Source organism: Erythranthe guttata, chromosome 4 (assembly GCF_056151865.1).
Source record: "Erythranthe guttata isolate IM_541 chromosome 4, IM_541, whole genome shotgun sequence".
In the NCBI taxonomy this organism is placed as follows: Eukaryota; Viridiplantae; Streptophyta; class Magnoliopsida; order Lamiales; family Phrymaceae; genus Erythranthe; species Erythranthe guttata.
The window spans coordinates 12,095,772-12,114,851 of NC_142536.1; the positions used below are offsets into that span (position 1 = coordinate 12,095,772).

The following is a 19,080-nucleotide window of genomic DNA, read 5'->3' on the forward strand; positions in this document are numbered from 1 at the left end:
ATGAAGTTGGGGCGTGTTTGGTTAATGTATTTTGAAAATCAATTATAGCCCTTGGAAAGGCACGTGTTTGGCACGTGATAACCATTTTGGCGCTCATCCTCCCCCTCCAACATAGTAATTGCATTTTGAATTTTCACAAGGGTGTATTAGCCCTAACTATTAATGCATATGAAATATTTACTGTTGAAGACACTCTAAAACAGTGGCTGTTGAACCCCAAGATTAAAAAAAATTATTTTTTAGGTATTTTGTCATATTACATTTTACTTTTATTACTTTTGACCCTCATTTTTTTTTGTAAATATGTGTCTTAACCCTTTAACATTTTGTTTCTTCTCCATAATCTTATATCAATTATAGATATTGATGTGACTTATTCCTTAATTTAATAAAAGAAATCACCATCCCACATTTAGGGGTGGTAAACGAGCCGAGCCGACTCATGAGCTCGATGAGCCGGTTCGAAAAAAGCTCGAACTCGGACTCGAGTTTTTCGAGCTCGAGCTTTTTGACGAGCCGAGCTCGAGCCAGTTTTTTGTTGTTCATGAACTCACAAGCCGGCACGCGAGCCTTATTTTTTATTTTTTTATGTATTATTTTTATTTAAATAATGTAGAATAATTTAAAATATTATAGAAATAAATAAAAATAAAATATAAATATTAAAAAATATATATAATTACAATTTATTGTTTATTTTGTAATTTTTTTATGATAAATTTTAATAATAATAAAAAAATATATAGAAATAAAAAAAAAACAAAATGAACTAATCGGGCTCGAGCTCGAGCTCGAGCCAAAAAAGAAAGAACTCGACGAGCTCGAACTCGACAAAATAGACTCGAGCTCGAGCTCGAACCTGCGAGAAGAGGCGAGCTCGGCTCGTTCACACCCCTACCCACATTGATTAAATAGTAAAAAGTTCATGTGAGCTTTTATCTATTTAATCTTCAGTATAATTAACATTTTAAGGTACATAATTTCTTACTGACTTAATTGCTTTCAAGTATTGAATTAATTATCGACATGCGACATCATCTGACTTAAGCGTCGAAGTGTAATAGTCGGGAGCTCTTTGAGCGTGTCACATAATATGTTAAGTGATTTTGCAATAAAGACGAACAAGCAATTAAGTCAATAAGAAATCACTTAACACGTTCAATTTTGTAATGGACGTAACATGCCACTGTGCAATCAATTAAGTCGACCAATCAATTAATTCGACCTTTTATATTGTCCATTTCATTTCTTCTCACATCTGATTTCGCCCTAAATTTTGTAATGGAGGTAACATGCCACTGTGCAAGAAAGCTAACCATGAAAACTTCATGGACTGACTTCAATCTAGGAAGGAGATACTCCACATGTGAAAAATATCAGGTAAAGTTTCAATTTTTTTTTTAATTCATAAATCAGCTATATTCCTTTCTTTTCTTCTGATTTGGTTCTATCTTTTTAGCAAGTTGGAGGTTGTAACTATTTTGCTTGGATTGATCCACCTATGTGTGAACATTCGCGTCAGATCATACCGGATTTGCTTCGGAGAATCAACAAGCATGAAGAGATCATGAAGAAGAAACAACGTAACAAAGGGAAAAATGGTTGTGGCTTGGAATAATTGTTTTGATTGTCTACTATCTTTTGTAAAGGTAGATATCGTTTCATGGATGTAATGAAAAGGAAGCTTAAGTTAGTTAGGTGAACTGTTTCAGTGTACTCTGTTTTACTGTACTTTAATTTGTTTTAATGTTGTAATGAGTACTCTGCTCTGCGTTTTGAATGAAATTTGGTTATCTATTTGGTTGTTTTGCTCTGTATACCATATGTAACACTTACCTCCTTGTGGTTTATGTAGCGTAAAAAAATCTTTAAAGAAAGGGTTAAATTCACTTTAGACCCTTAAAGTATATCATATGTAACACTTATCTCCTTAAAATATCATTTGTGACACTTACTCTTCAAACACCATTTAATTTACTTATAAAAAAGCACCATTTAATTTGTGTTTCAAATCTTAGTACATTCAAAATTTATCTTTTATTGGGATGAAATAACTAAAAAGAATAATTATATTATATTATTAAAATCATGAGGACATTAAAGTTATTTTAACATACCTCAGGGGTGTAGGTTTAATTTACCCTTAAAAATATTATCTTGCGTTGGGTACACATTTAATAGGGTAAATAACACTTAACCCCCTCTATGGTTACAAGCTTTTGCAGATGACCCCCTTGTACTTGTAATATCTTCACATAACCCCCTTGTGGTTTATGTAGAGTATCTTCCGTTAGTTTTTCCGCCAAACTTAACCGCGTGTGTCAAATTTCAAGGGAGTGCAAAAAAAATAAAACTAAGAAAAGATTTTTAAAAATCAATGAATTCCAAATAACTAACTATTCTTGAATTTCTACGTCATTAATTTCATAAAATGTTTATTCAATAAATTTATATTAAACTTAAAGAAATCAATTAATAATTAATAGTAATCTTAAGTGTTTTAATTTATTTTAATTCATTAATTTCTGAAAAAATATCGTTTCATTCATTATGATACAATATCTATTATTATCAATGTTTTTCCAATAATTTAAATTTACTTGCTTTTAAATTTTATATGATCTAATAATTGTTGTATTGTTATTCTATTTATTCTAGCTAAGAAATATAAAATTTTAGAATTTGAAATATTGCAATAAATTTTAAATTGATATTTTTATTTAATTATTGGAATTATTCAATTATTCCATCCAATGAAAGTGGAAATATATTAAGATTATTATTATTTCTTAAAATTTAAGATACAAAATAATTGATATTGAGGGGTTAAGTGTAACATACACTATAAATCAGGGGTGAAAACGTATTTGACCTGTTTTCTTCAAAAGAAAAGTAAGAAATAAAATTTTATTTATTCAAAAATTAAAACATGACTCTTAACTCTAAATAAATGAAGAATATTATACATACATAACTATGACTGTTAACATTAAATAACACAAAATTGTTATAGAATAAAATATTATTTATTCAATGTCACTTTATTGAAAATTTACAAATACCACCTTTAGAATTGACGAACAATCAAAAACCCCAATACTGTGGCAGAGTACTGCAAAAAAAAAAAAAAGAATACTGAGAGTTGTGCAAGAATTTGGGGAGATTTCTGGTAATGTATTGATATTTCGGTATTTCTAAAGATTTGTTAATCTGGATTGCGGCTTTGGTGGGAAACACTGGTGCGATAGTGAGGGTTTCACATCGGAGAGTTGGGGTTGTAGATACATGATGAAATTGCAGATGATGTGTTGATGGGTTGGAGGCCAAACCCACTGAATCTGGATTCGAGATTTAGTAAATCTCGACATTCGCAAGCCCTCGGGTAGGATTTATCATTGATGATTAAACAGAGCAACAATAAAGAAAATTTCATTTGATTTAATAATATTGTGGTCTTTAATTGAAATTATTTTTCATTTGGTTTAACAATCGTACTAAACAATGAAATGATTCAACAATTTATTGTGATTTTCATTTCAATGTTTTCTTCTGATTACCTAAACTAACTAAAGTAATTTTTCAGAAGCTCAAAAAATATGAGCAGGTACATATGATTCTTCGGTTCCATAATTTTATCAATCTAGTCATATCTCCGTTTGAAGAGATTCGATATTATACATGTGATAATGTTTATTTTTCAAAAATGATAAATTTTAACTTCCGTTTCCCAGGTTCTGCCGTCGAATTTCGCCTGAATAGTATTCTATGACCTACTGAAACATAAATGCGGTGCAATGACTTTTATGCACTATATATGTAAGTTATTAATCGGCCGTGTTCTGAAATTTATATTGCAACTATTTCCTTTTTTTCACTTGGTTTTATACAGAGAACACTTTCTATAGACAAAACAATAGTGCAATGATATGTAAGTTACATGTCATAGAACATTAGTATAGAAAATGGTTCTGCATTTTTTGTCGTAAAATGACAAAGTGAAATAAACAAACTCAAATAAAACTAAATTTCAGGAATATGATAGGCTAGATTAAACTAAGGACATCATCCATAACCCTGCACCACACTTGGGGGTGGAAATCGGACGGATCGGATCGGATATGGGCCTTTCGGAAAATTTCCAATTTTTTTCGGAACTGAAATATCAATTCCGATTCCGATTCCGATTTTTTCGGAATCCAAGAACAGATTCCGATTCCGATTTTTTCGGAAATTTCGGAAAATCGGATTTTTTTCGGAATTTTTCATTTTCACATATTTCTTCAACACACCCAAAAAAAACACACAGGCAAACCTACAAACACAATTTCTTTCGGGTTTTTTCAAAGATCTCAGCAATATCATTAATCTGAGCACTAATTGTGAAAACATTTCAAGTATGTTAACAATTTAGTTCAAGATTGCTAAGATCTGGTCGATCGAAATAAACGAGAAACACCCAAAAAGATTCTTAACGAAAAAAAATGATCGATTGGGAGAACTGGTGCCAGGAGCGCACGGTGGCTGAGAGGCGGAGCAGTTGAGGGGTTGAGCGGCAGCGACTTCAGAAGGAGAGGCGGAGAGGCGGAGCGGCGAAATTAGGTTAGAAAATCGAGAGGAAAAGGCAATAACAGCTGCATACTAAGTGGGAATAAGAAATTAGGTCTAGAATGTAAAAGATGAGGACTACTTATAGTAATGGGCCAAAATTAAATGGGTCAAATATCAAGATTTTGAAACAAATAACTTGTGGCCCAACCCGAAATAGAAAAATTATAGTAGTCTTAGATTGTAAAATAATTTTTAAATACATAGAAAAATCGGAAATTTTCGGAATTAATCGGAAATTTTCGGAAATATTCGGAATTATTTTTGGATCGGAATTCGGAAATTCCAAAAAAAAAATATCAAGTTCCGATTCCGATCCGATTTTTTTCGGAAAAATCGGAATTCGGAATTTCGGAAATCGGATTACAAAAAATCGTTCCAAAATCGGAAATATTCGGATCGGAATCGGCGGAATTCGGAAATTTCGTTCCGATTTCCACCCCTAACCACACTACTCTTTTTCTTATTTTGATTTTGATATTGTGCCCTTTTGTATTCTTACTTTTCATCTTAAGGTCTTCAAGTGTGTCTTCGTCATCAGAACTCTCAATGATACTTATCTTCTTACGGATTCTTTGCACCTTCTTTAGATGTCTCTGGCAATTTTCTTCTTCTATAGTAGGCTGAATTCTTTGTATTGCATCAGCCATAGCCTTAAGTTGTCCATTGGAATAAGTTTTTTGCAAAACTAACCCCTGTGTAATCTAAAATTGCTGAAAAAACCCTCGTGTTAAAAAAATTAGCAATAACCCCCCTATGCAAATTAGTCAAAGGCAACAAGGGCCCTGCCAGCTTATCGTGTGCTCCACACGCGGATTGTGCGACTGAGGGTGTATTTTTTACCCGAAAGGACCAAAATGCCCTTTAAATTATAAATTTCAAAAATTACAGATTCACCCCGAAATTCAATAGGGCTCAAAATGAAGTTTTCAAAAAAATTCCGTTCAATCCTTAACCTTTTAGAAAAAGTTATCTTCTCCAAAATAATCAAAAAAGTTCACTCAACCAGCTTAACACCATCTCCGACGTCTTCGTCATCAGAAAACATCAATTTCGATTTCTACTCTGAAACGGCATCGTCGAGCCCACCTCCGACCCGCACTCGAACTCCGAAACGGAGTCGTTTGGAAGTCGGCAGCACAAAATGTTAGTTTACGTTTTTTAATGTTTTATTTTTTGGCCCACTAATCTTTTATTTTAATTAATTAAATTGTGGGTAATTCAATTATGGTATTAAGGTGATTTATGGTATTTACTTTGTAACGTAATAATACAATAAAAGACCATGATGGGTGGGATTTGTCTTCTGCCGTTACAAAGAATCGTGGCCCTCTTCTCTCGTCTATAAAAGCATCCACAACTCTTCTCCTCAACATCAGACGCAATTTGAGATTTCCATCACTTACAGAATATTTAGGAGTTGTGATATTACAGAGATAGAGAGAAGAAGGTGTGCCTACGAATAAGGTTCTCACAAGGAGATTCAGAGGAGGCCTGGCTAGGTTCGGCTTGTAGATTGTTATCGTTAATCGTTCATCGTCTCTATCGAAATCCATGGCTAACGGTATGTCGATAATCCCGATTATGTGATTATGTTCTTAAGATGAATTTGATTTCAAGATTCTGTAATTAAGGTTTTCCGTATAAAGTTAAATAAAAGTCTTTCAATTAGTATCAGAGCAGAGTTTTGAAATCGATTCATCTTAGAACTCAAATATCTTATATGTTAATTATACGGTTTTATGAAATTGAATTGCGATTATGATTGGTATTTGTGTTTTGATATTTATAATCTGTTTGACAAATTGGATTATTATTTGTGGGTAGTCTTCTGAAAACACAACTTTTCCTACGAAGTGATGTTTTGATGAATTTGTCAGAGATTTTTCTATGAATTACTTGATTAATGTATATTTTTTATTTAATATATCAATGCATGGATTGAACTGCACACACACACGTATTAAAAAAAAATAAGATTGACGTAAATGTCAGAATTTATGCTGTTAATTGTGTATTAATGCATGCAATTTTGTGTATTAAATTCATATGCAACAAGTCAGTAGTATTGTCTGTTAAATTCATTGATGTGCATTCTTTAGATTTGAATATTATATACTGTATCATGATTATTTTGCATTATTCAAATAAAATAACGAGAATATTATTAGTTTTATATTTATGAAATTTACTAATCTTGTAGTTGCTAAAGTGATCTAAATTAGTAAAATCTTATAAATATAAGAACTATATGAAGGTTTAATCATTTAAATGATATGAAAGATTATAATATTCTCAAATTTTAGTCATAATTAATAAATTGAGACTAGATCAAAGGATAGTCGATTTTAATTAATTATGAACTGGGTAGAGTATCATAATTTGCATTACTTAGCAATTATAATTATTTACCTAAAGGTAACATGACTATTTGACGAGTGAGATAAATTACGTTAGACCCTACTTAGGTGTTATAAAAGATTATTTACACCAACATAGATTGAACAATAGGTATGCTGTATTTCACCCAAAGGCGATCTTGTAGTGATATCGATAGTTTATCTTATTTGACTCAAGGTCTTATGTGAGCATCCTTTTTATCTTTACCTTATTATATTTGCTATATTTATTTCAGTTGCTATCCCCACTTCATTGTACTCGCATGCTTCTGGTATTAAGACACTCAATGGGTCAAATTTCTCCGAATGGTATGAACAAATTCAATTCACCTTGGGTGTTATGGATTTGGACCTAGCATTGCTTACTGAAAAACTTGGGGAAATAACGGATTCTAAAAGTGAGGAAGAAGTTAGCCTAATTGAAGCCTGGACCAAGTCCAGTAGGCTTAGTCTTATGCTTATTAGAATGACTGTTGCTAATAATATTAAGACTTCTCTTCCCGAGGTTGACAATGCTATGGAACTGTTAACGGCTATTAAAGAATGCTTAAAATCAGCGGACAAGTCGTTAGCGCAGGGACACTCATGGCTGAATTGACTACCATGAAATATGGTGGTGATAAGGGAATTCATGAACACATTCTGAATATGACTGATAAGGCTGCCAAACTTGGAGCTCTTGGCATGAAAGTGGAAGAGTCCTTTCTTGTGCAATTTATCCTTAACTCACTTCCATCAAAGTTCGGCCCATTCAAAATCCACTATAATACTCAAAAAGACAAGTGAAATTTGAATGAGCTGACTAGTATGTGTATTCAAGAGGAAGTGAGATTAAAGCAAGAAGGAAATTTTTGCATTGGCTGTAACTCATGGAAGTATGAAGAAGAAAGGGAAATTTGTGAAGAGTGGAAAGAAATTCACACCAAACAAAAGATATGAACCTGATGAAAGTAGTTAGGGTCATGGAAATGCTTTTGTTGTCACATGTTACTTTTGTAACAAGAAAGGACACGTAAAGGACTGTGAGAAACGTAAGGCTTGGTTCGAAAAGAAAGGTATCCATCTTTCTTTTGTATGTTATGAATCAAATCTTATTGAAGTTCCTTCTTACACTTGGTGGCTTGATTCTGGTGCTACAACTCATATCACTCACAAATTCATCACATGGATTCTTTACAACTCGGAAACCGGAGGAAAATGAAAAGTTCATCTATATGGGGAACCGTCTCAAATCTAAAGTGGCGATTGTTGGCACTTATCGCCTCATACTAGAGACGGGTCACAAGATGGATCCTGAAAACACTTTTTATGTACCTTCGTTTTCTAGGAATTTGGTTTCTTTGTCAAAACTTGATGTTTGTGGTTATTCAGTTTTAATTGGTTGTGGAAAACTCAGTTTTATGTTTAATTCAATAATAATTGGTTTCGGTATTTTATGTGATAGTTTATATAAAATATCTTTGAATCATGAGTTTGAACAATCATTCTTAACCACTCATTCGAATGTTGGCGTAAAGCGAAGCCTAAATTACAAAAATTCTTCTATCTTGTGGCATAAACGATTGGGGCAATCTCCAAGGAAAGAATCGAAAGATTTGTAAAAACTGGAATTTTCGAAAATCTAGACTTTACTGATTTTCAAATGTGTGTGGATTGCATTAAGGGTAAGCAAACCAAACACAATAAAAGAGGTGCCACAAGAAGTAAAGAGCTTTTTGAGTTGATCCATACAAATATCTGTTCACTACCTATTCCATGTTTTAGCCCATGTTTTGGTGGAGAAAAGTATTTTATCACCTTCATTGATGATCTATCTCATTATGGTTATCTCTATCTAATTCATGAAAAATCTCGAGCTCTTGACATGCTTGAGGTGTTTGTTACGGAAGTCGAGAGACAATTAGATAGAAAAATTAAAGTTATACAATCATATCGAGGTGGGGAATACTATGGTAGATATGATGAGTCGGGACAAAATCCTGGCCCATTCGCTAAATTCTTAGAAAAGCGTGGTATTTGTGCTCAATACACAATGCTTGGAACACCACAGCAGAATGGAGTTGCTGAACGTCGTAATCATACTCTTATGGATATGGTTAGGAGTATGTTAAGTAATTCAACTATACCCATTTCACTTTGAAATGAAGCCTTGAAAACCGCTATGTATATCTTAAATCGGGTTCCCAGTAAGGCAGACCCAACAACTCCCTACGAGTTGTGGACTGGTAGGAAACCTACTTTAAGACATTTACATGTTTGGGGTCACTACAAGAAAAGTATTTTTAAGTAACAAATGAATTATTTGTCACCAAAACTAGTTTATTGTAACGAAATGTAAACATTGTTACTAAATGATCATGTTTTGGTAACGATTAGAAAACATTGTTACTAAAACAATTAATTGGTCACCCAAAAGTCATTTTTTCGTAACAAATGGAAAACTTAGTTACAAAAAGTGAATAATTGTCATGGAAAAATATGTTTTCTAGTGACAAACTGTCTACATTCGTTATAATAGCATAAAATCATCAGGAGAAGTATTATTCTTTTGTAACAAATTTTATGTGTTACAAAAAGTTATAATAAAATATTATTTACCTTCCATTTCTATTGTATATATAGTGATAATATTACTCCAGCGGAGAAAATAAATGGGATATAAATAAAAGAACAGGGGCGCTAGGGTTTTAATTTTTCGCCATCGACAGACACCTTTATCATCTTCAATTTCCACCACCGCATACTTTCAAGATTCGTAACATCATTATCAGCTCCAGCGGAAACACGATTTGGCGAAATAGCAGCAGCAACAAGGATTGGGGCAACGTCGCCACGGCGATTGGTAAAGCAGCACCAATGATTGGGCAAAGCCGCGGCGGCGATTGGGGGAAGCAACACCGATGATTGGGCAAAGCCACGGCGGCGATTGGGGGAAGCAGCGCCAATGATTGGGCAAAACCGCAACGACAATTGGTTGAAGCGGCACTAACGACTGGGCAAAGCGAAAATTTAAGGTATAGCTACTAGGTTTTCTCTCTCACCCTGCTCAGTGGTGTATGAAAAATATTAATCTTGAAGGAGCTCTAACTTAAATGCCCAATTATTTTTTTAAATTTTCAATATATTTAGATGGATAATTGGTATAAAGATTAATTGTGGTGGTTATTTGTTGAATATGCTTCACTGATCACTTCTTATCATATTCACTTGCTAAATAACTTATTAAATGTGGTGATTATTTGTCTAACATTGAAGCTTTTAGAATAAGTCTTTTTGTTTCAATTTAGTTTTACCCTTACTTGTTGCTGTGTAACAATTTTGGCCTATCAATATGCCTTACATGTTATTTTTTTCTCTTTTAATATTTTCGACTAATAATAATCTTACGATTTCAACTTATTTGATATATTTCTGATTTAATGCAAATTATGTATAAAGACCTAGTATTTAATATGATGTAAAACTTTGTTTCATATTTTGTGTTGGGGAGGAGAAAAATTATTTCTATAATTGTTTAGATTGTCATCATGTTATTAGCACACTGTATGTTTGGTTGCACTGTTTGACAAACCTAAAGGACTAGTTTAAGAATTTCTTAGTAATACACATATTAAGTTAAATTGTACATTTTATACAAGTCTCACTTTGTTACTTCAAGTTCTCTTAGGCTCAGAAATGTGCAACTTGCTACTTTAAGTGGAACTGAAGAACCTAAATTTTTTGAACAACTACGTGCTTCTAATTTGCCATACACCACTTGTTACAAAAATTATAAAACTTTGCTAGCTAGCAATTTGGATAATTATTGAATTTCGATAATAATTGTCTATTGAGTGGATTTTAATTTGGAAGTTCTAAAATATAACATAGAACCTGGTCCTTTTGTGATCACGTGTTGCTAGAAACCCCATCAATCTTATTGCCCTAGTTCTAAAATACTATTATACCTATTTTCATTGTAAGGGCATCTCCAATGGAGTAAGCAAACTCTATTTGGCTTCAAAATATAGAAATTGTCGAAGAAAATTCAACACCAACAAGAAATTTAGTGGGGCTCTAAATTTTCAGATTTTTGCATAATCTCCAAACTTATTCCCAAATATAGGACTTTGTTTGGAGACTCAAGTTATTTCATGGACTTTGTTTAGGAACTCAAAATTATAGAGCCCTCCACTGTGAGATTTTATTTTTTAGAGACTCTAAGATACCACCGGGTCTCTATGCGGGTCTCCAAATTCGAATTTGGAGACCCGATTTGCTTACTCCATTGGAGATGCCCTAATAGTTCCTAATTTCCATACATGTTTTTGTAGTGTATATCATTAATATTATTCTTGTTTCTTAGTTTTGTTACGTTCTAAATGTAATTAAATTCAAATTGTATTGTATGCAGATTTTTGGAGTGAATACAATGGTGGACGGTGCAATATGAAGATGTAGGAATTAACTATTCTTTTGAGTAATCAAGTGTGGTTGTTTATGGAATATTGTGTATATTCCTTTTGAAGCATGTATATGGAGGTACATAATTTTGAAATTAGTTGCAACATTCTCATTTGTTTTGATTGTGATAATAAAGTGTTCCTAGTTTTTGGCTCATAAGATGTCTTTATTTTAAAGTTTATGCTTTTATGATATAAATTCATTATGGATTCATATTCTTAATCGATTAGTTATATTAAAATATGATCATTAAAAACATATTATTGAGGATTTTATTGTCATGTTTAGAAATATCATTATCATTATTATGGTAATAAAATGATTTTTTTGGTCAATTATGAGTATTGGTAACGTTGATATTTGTCAAAATAGGTATTAGTAACGATAACTAATTATAATTATGGGGCTCTTTGAGGAAACCCCCTCATTACTTTTTTTAATGGAGAGAGGTCCAAAATATTCCAGTCCATTTGAGAAAAGTCCATACCCATTTTGAGTTAATATGTTTTCCAGCTTTGCCCCCGCCCGCCACATCATCACTGGGTCACGCGCTCAGCAATTTTTTTTATTTTTTTTTCGTTTTTCCGTTTTTCTCCCCTTCTTTTATGTACCAGTTTTCTTAATCGACCATGGAGCATAGTCGATTAGCTTTAATCGAATATGCTTCATAGTCGATTAAGGAAATTCTTTAAATTTTTTTTTTGTTTTTTAATTTTTTTTTCTATATCAGTATATTATTCAACTATGATGAAGCATAGTCGATCAAAAGTCTGCTACTAAAAATAACAAATCAAAACTGCAAAAAAATGCAAAATCAACTATATTTTACAAAAAAACAAAAAATATAAGAACATTATAATTGATTTATACAATTGAAATCGATAAAAAAACAAAAACAAAAAAGGAAAATTGGAATCGATCAACTTTAATCGACTACCAGAGCATAGTTGATTAAGAATCTGCTACTAAAAATAACAAATCACAACTGCGAAAAAATGCAAAATCAACTATATATTACAAAAACAAAAAATATACAAACATTATAAATGATTTATACAATTATAATCAATAAACAAAAAATCCAAAAAAAATAAAAAAAAATTGGAGTCGATGAACCTTAATCGACTACCAGAGCATAGTCGATTAACTTAATCGACTATGAACATGTACATAGTCGATTAAGGTTTTAGCCTGCGCGAAATTCTCTACACGCGCCGTCATCCGCCCAATCCACCAAAAAACCCTAAATCTGCCTCCCCATCGTCACCACACCGCCGCCACAACACACCATCACCACCTTACTTTGATATTATGACAATTTTTGTATTACAAATAAATAAATAAAATCACAACTCGCACCACCAACCAAAGCAGAACCACCACCCATCAAAATCCGATTCCGATCGATAATCTTACCTCTTTTCACCGCCGATGTAGCAATCGTGGCATTCGAACTCAGAATCGCTATCAAAATCATCATCATCTTTATGGATTTTGTTAAGATCTGCAACAACGAAGACGGAGACGGCAACGGCAACGACGACGACGGCTTCAACGGAATTGGCATCGTTGTTGTGGCGGTGATGTCGGTGGTTGGTTCTTCATCTTCCGATAAGAGAGAATGAGAGAAAGGTATAAAAGAGAGAAAAAAAAACAGAGAAGAGACGCGAGAGAAGAGACGGAAAAGAGAAAATAAAATTAGGGTTTTGAAAGAGTATAGTAGACAATTAAGGGTAGTTTTGGAATTATAAAAATATCACTTGGGTGGATATTAGCTAAGGGGGTTTTCTCTAATTATTTTTGGGAGGGGGTGTTTCCTTGACTCATTTTCCTAGATGGGGGGTTATTGCTAATTATCCCTATACTTATATATTAGTCAAATGCTGCAAAACTGACTATTGGTAACAATTTTTTGTCTTGTAACAATGACAAATAGTTTTTGTGAGAATAAAGTTGTTACTATAAATTAAGATCTTGTAACAAAATTAACGTTTGTTACCAATACATTAGTAATGAAATTCAGAAACTTGTCACCAAAACTTTTAGCGTCGAGCTTTAGAGGACAACAAACGGTAAGGAAAATTGCCGTTACCAAACGTTTTCGTGACAAAAAAAAGCCCTTTTGGTGACGAATTTATCCTCACCCAAAATGAGTTTTTTTGTAGTGGGTTGTCCAGCACAGAGGCTAGAATATACAATCCAAATGAAAAGAAATTGGACCCTAGAACAATTTCTGGATATTTTATTGGTTATCCACTAAAGTCAAAAGGGTACAAATTTTATTGTCCTAACCATACTACGAGGATAGTTAAAACTGGAAACGCTAAATTCTTAGAGAATGGTGAAGTTAGTGGGAGTGTTGAATCAAGAAAGGTAGAACTTGAGGAAATTATATATGGTGGATATTTTACCATCTTATTTCCCTCAAGATAAAGTTACTATTCAACCTATACAGCTGGTTGAAACAAATGATTCGCCACTCCATTCACTACTTCGTTAAGATGTTATTATTGGAAATACTGTAGAACCACCACAACCGGTAGCTTTGAAGAAATCTCAAAGGGAAAGGATATCCGATGATTATATGGTGTATCTACAAGAATTTGAATTTGATATTGGTATTCAAAATGATCCAGTTTCATATTCACAAGCCATGAAAAGTAAAGATTCTAGTAAATGGATTGATGTTATGAATGAAGAGTTGAAATCAATGGACTATAACTGTCTCTGGGGTCTTGTCGAATTGCCTAAGAACAGTAAGAAAGTCGGTTGTAGATGGGTCTTCAAGACCAAACGTGACTCTAAGGGCAATATCGAAAGATTTAAAGCCAACTAGTGGCCAAAGGTTTCACTCAAAAAGAAGGCATTGATTATATAGAAACTTTCTCTCCAGTATCTAAGAAAGACTCTCTTAGAATCGTTATGGCTCATGTAGCTCATTATGATTTGGAGTTACATCAAATGAACGTGAAAACCGCTTTTCTGAATGGGGATTTAGATGAAGATATCTATATGGACCAGCCTGAAGGATTTGCAAAACAAGGAAATGAACACTTGGCTTGTAAATTAAATAAATCCATATGTGGACTTAAACAAGCTTCTAGACAATGGTATATAAAATTCAATGATACCATTACTTCCTTTGGATTTAAGGAAAAAACTGTTGACCAGTGTATATATCTAAAGGTCAGTGGGAGCAAGTTTATCTTTTTAGTCTTGTATGTGGATGATATTTTACTAGCAAGTAGTGATCTTGGTTTACTTCATGAAACCAAGAATTATCTTTCCAAGAATTTTAAGATGGTTGATATGGGTGAGGCAAATTATGTCATTGGGATAGAGATCTTTAGAGATCGATCTCGAGGATTGTTAGGCTTGTCTCATAAAGGGTATATCAATCAAGTTCTTGAAAGATTTAATATGCAGTTTTGTTAAGCCATTAGTGCTCCTATTTCGAAAGGTGACAAATTAAATGAAAAGCAATGTCCAAAGAATGATTTGGAAAAGGAGAAAATGAAATTGATTCCATGCATCAGCAATTGGAAGTCTGATGTATGCACAAACTTGTACTAGACCAGATATTAGTTATGCAGTGGGAGTATTGTTGGGAATCATGCACGTGTACGCAGCGGAAAACAAATACTTTACATGAAATAAACGATTTAAATCATATAACCACATGCTCGATTCGTATTAAACAATTAATTACGTACCTTAACGCTTCAAGCGAAAATTAAAATACATCATGCATATTAATTCGATAATTAAAACACATAGCATGCTCGCAATGAAACGTAATATACATACATATAATTTCATGAAAAACGATCAAGTAAAACATACATATCAATTTCATGAAAAACTTATATTACACAATTTAATCTAATTAAATAAAACCTTATAATTAACAGATCCGAAAGATTACCTCTTGAAGCGTGAGGCGAACTATCGGATCGAAGCAAACTGCCACGGAAACCAATCCGTGCAGTCGGGAGGAGCAGCAGCGGTGCGGTGGCGACAGACACGCTCAACGACGGCGGCGCGTGAGATCCACGCGCTGTCTTCGGGCGGCGCGTGGAGGCGGTGGCTCGGCAGCGGCTTCTCGGTAATTCGACTCCTTGATCTTCCTCCTCTCGAATTTCACCTCGTATACTTAGATCTACTAAATATGTGGCACTAGACACGCAAAATTTAGAATAGGCGGAAGAAAAAGACGAATGGAAAGAAACTACCAACGACGAATGGCGCGTGTGGCCGATTCCGGCGACGGGCGGCGGTGGTGGTGACGACCGTGGGTGAGCGTCGGCCGAGGGTGTGAGATCCGAGCGGCTAGGGTTATTTTAATGTGTTGTATGTTGTGCAAGATCTATAAATCATGTGTTTATAGTGTCTTGTATAAAATCCCTAACGGGCTTAAGTTGGACCGGGCACAACAGCTTAAGTTCGTTAGTTCATTACTCGCTCGTTTCTCACAACTCAATGATTGGAAAATTGTAACAATTATATTTTTGGAATCATTGTAAAGTCCTCGTCATTACGAGTGCCAATTCTTGATTTCCAATTTCTAAAAGTGGAAACCCTAATTCAGTGGACTTTCTAAATTTGGAAACTTCCCAATTTAGAAAGTTCACTAAGATGTTCGCCTATTCTTTTCCTTTTCTTATTCTCATTCATAATTCCAAATTATGAATGTTGGACTCAATCACATTGACTTCCAATCATGCAAAGATTAAATATTTTTATCTTTGACCGTTTATTCAAAGATCTCTCGAGTGCACGAGCAGTGTGACCCTCGATGGTTCAGGTGTAAGCTAGTCGTGGTTCCACAACCCTTTATGGTCTAAACTCGTCCCTTAAAGTTACGATTAAGATGAAGCTCGTTTCACATTAATCACCCAACGAATCAAGATTGGCGTCTAGCAACTACGCTTCATGATTCCCTAGATACAAATGAAGTGCCTGCAAGAACCTTTTGATATAGTTAACGAACAGTACGATCCCTTCGTTTCATATGTCCCGATTGAACTAGAGGCATTGGTTCATCGAGACTTCCTTAGTAGTTCAATAACTGTGCGATCGTTCTAAGTGTTGTAATCGGTACGTGCATGACTTAGAGAATCGAATTCTCTGATCATGACTTAGTCAGCTCTGGCCAGAGACCTAGAGATTACAAACTATGAGAACACACAAGACATCCAAAACTATTCTAGCGATCGAATCCCCGACTACAATGCAAAGACCTCCCACTAGTTTTCGGACTGCACGAACACCGGCCCTTGGGGCGGTCCTCTGTGGAACTCAGGGACAGGTCACGATACATCTGGTCCTCTAGTGAAGTCACGGTGATGTCTAGTTCATAAGGACTAATGGTGTACAACTATACCATCGATATCTCTACTCGATTATTGAGAACCACTTAGAGATTTCTAGGGTGAGGGAGTTCAGTGAACTCGTCAACTTACGGGCACCCACTTATGCATGTCGATATCACAATACCGTTTACTGATGAGATGCAATACACATACACTAAGTGGTAGTCTCTTAATGGGAAGGGCCGATATCCTCATTGGTGGCGTAACCCTTCGACTAGGAACACGTTTAACATTTATAATACTAAAGTAAATATCTCACGATCCTAAAAGATCAATTACTAGTACTTGTAATAACTGTAAGGACTATATCTATGTTGGAAACAAGGGACAAAGATATAGAATGACAAAGTGTTTTATCATTAATACAAAAAAGGATTATTTATTACAAGAATAAATGGAAAGACCACAGCCACAAGTTGGCTTGTTGGTCACTTACTCTAACAAGTATTTAGTAGATATCAAAGTAATCCGGGAATAGAACGTTGGAAAGCAGCAAAGAAGGTTATGAGGTATCTTCAAGGAACAAAGGATTACATGCTTACTTATAGAAGATCGGACCAATTAGAGGTTATTGGTTATTCAGACTCCGATTTTGCAGGTAGTTTAGATAGTAGAAAGTCCACATCAGGCTTTGTATTTCTACTAGCTGGTGGATCAATCTCATGGAAGAGTGTAAAGCAAAGTATTATTGTTTCTTCCACAATGGAGGTTGAGTTTGTAGCATATTTTGAGGCCTCGAGTCATGCACTATGGTTGCGAAATTTTATCTTAGGGCTTAAGGTTGTTGACTCAATTGCTAAGCCTTTGAAGATATATTGTGATAACACCGCAGCCATTTTCTTCTCTAAGAATGGAAAGTATTCAAGTGGATCCAAGCACATGGATCTTAAGTACCTGGTTGTTAAAGAAAGAGTCCAGAAACAACAAGTGTCAATAGAAAATTTAAGTACAACTCTTATGGTTGCTGATCCATTAACCAAGGGATTGCCTATAAAGACATATGAGGAACATGTCATTAGAATGGGTCTTTTGAGCAATCCATGATTTGATGAGTTATGATTATGTAATTGACATTTAATTTATTTAATCGAATGTTTTTGTTTTCCTGTTTCCAATTATGTGTGAACATATTATATTTGGATTCAACAGAATTTGTGACAAAATTAAAGGGGCTATTATGGATTAGAATAGTAAGGGTTATTAGTAGCGTAATACATAGAAGGGAATATGATGAATAAATCATATGACCGTTATGATTCACATTAATAACTCAAACTAGTTCTACTATTAAAGTACTCTATTTACCTATTATGGTAATCACCTTAATTTTCTTATAAAATCGTGATCACGTGTCAAACGTTTTATATGAAGAACCCACCGAGTTAAATAATTTTTTGAACTTATTTTTCTTAATCGATTCAGTGGACCAAGTGGGAGAATGTTAGTTTACGTTTTTTATTGTTTTATTTTTTGGCCGACTAATCTTTTATTTTAATTAATTAAATTGTGGGTAATTCAATTATGGTATTAAGGTGATTTATGGTATTTGCTTTGTAACGTAATAATACAATAAAAGACCATGATGGGTGGAATTTGTCTTCTGCCGTTACAAAGAATCGTGGCCCTCTTCTCTCGTCTATAAAAGCATCCACAACTCTTCTCCTCAACATCAGACGCAATTTGAGATTTCCATCACTTACATAATATTTAGGAGTTGTGATATTACAGAGATAGAGAGAATAATGTGTGCCTACGAATAAGGTTCTCACAAGGAGATTCAGAGGAGGCCTGGCTAGGTTCGGCTTGTAGATTGTTATCGTTAATCGTTCATCGTCTCTATCGAAATCCATGGCGAACGGTATGTCGATAATCCCGATTATGTGATTATGTTCTTAGATGAATTTGATTTCAAGATTCTGTAATTAAGGTTTTCCGCATAAAGTTAAATAAAAGTCTTTCACAAAATAGATCTAAACCGGCTCCAATTCGTTCTCGGGTTCGAGGGTTGGCAGCTTACATCCCAAACCTCGATTCTAAATTCTGTAAACCTTGATTTGTACATGAGTGAGGTCGACTCCAAAACCACCTCCACCACGGCCACCGCCATAACCACCTCCACCACAGCCGCCTTTGCCACCGTACCTCCCTCACGATGTCAAGATCCACCGCACGCCGCCGCAATTGCAGGTAGACAATGGTTCCCGGACGTGTGCAACGGTTGAAATCGAAATAAATATCTTCGACCTCGAAACTGTAGTAGT

The 19,080-nt window shown here is 34.2% G+C and overlaps 1 protein-coding gene across 1 annotated transcript; it reads left to right on the forward strand.

Annotated features, from left to right (window-relative positions):
- Nucleotides 1-6,159: 6,159 nt before the first annotated feature.
- LOC148771146 (uncharacterized) lies at nucleotides 6,160-7,602 on the forward strand. Its single transcript, XM_088817509.1, has 2 exons — nucleotides 6,160-6,169; nucleotides 7,241-7,602. Exons 1-2 carry the CDS (start codon nucleotides 6,160-6,162, stop codon nucleotides 7,600-7,602), a joined length of 372 nt encoding a protein of 123 aa, XP_088673635.1.
- Nucleotides 7,603-19,080: the final 11,478 nt, after the last annotated feature.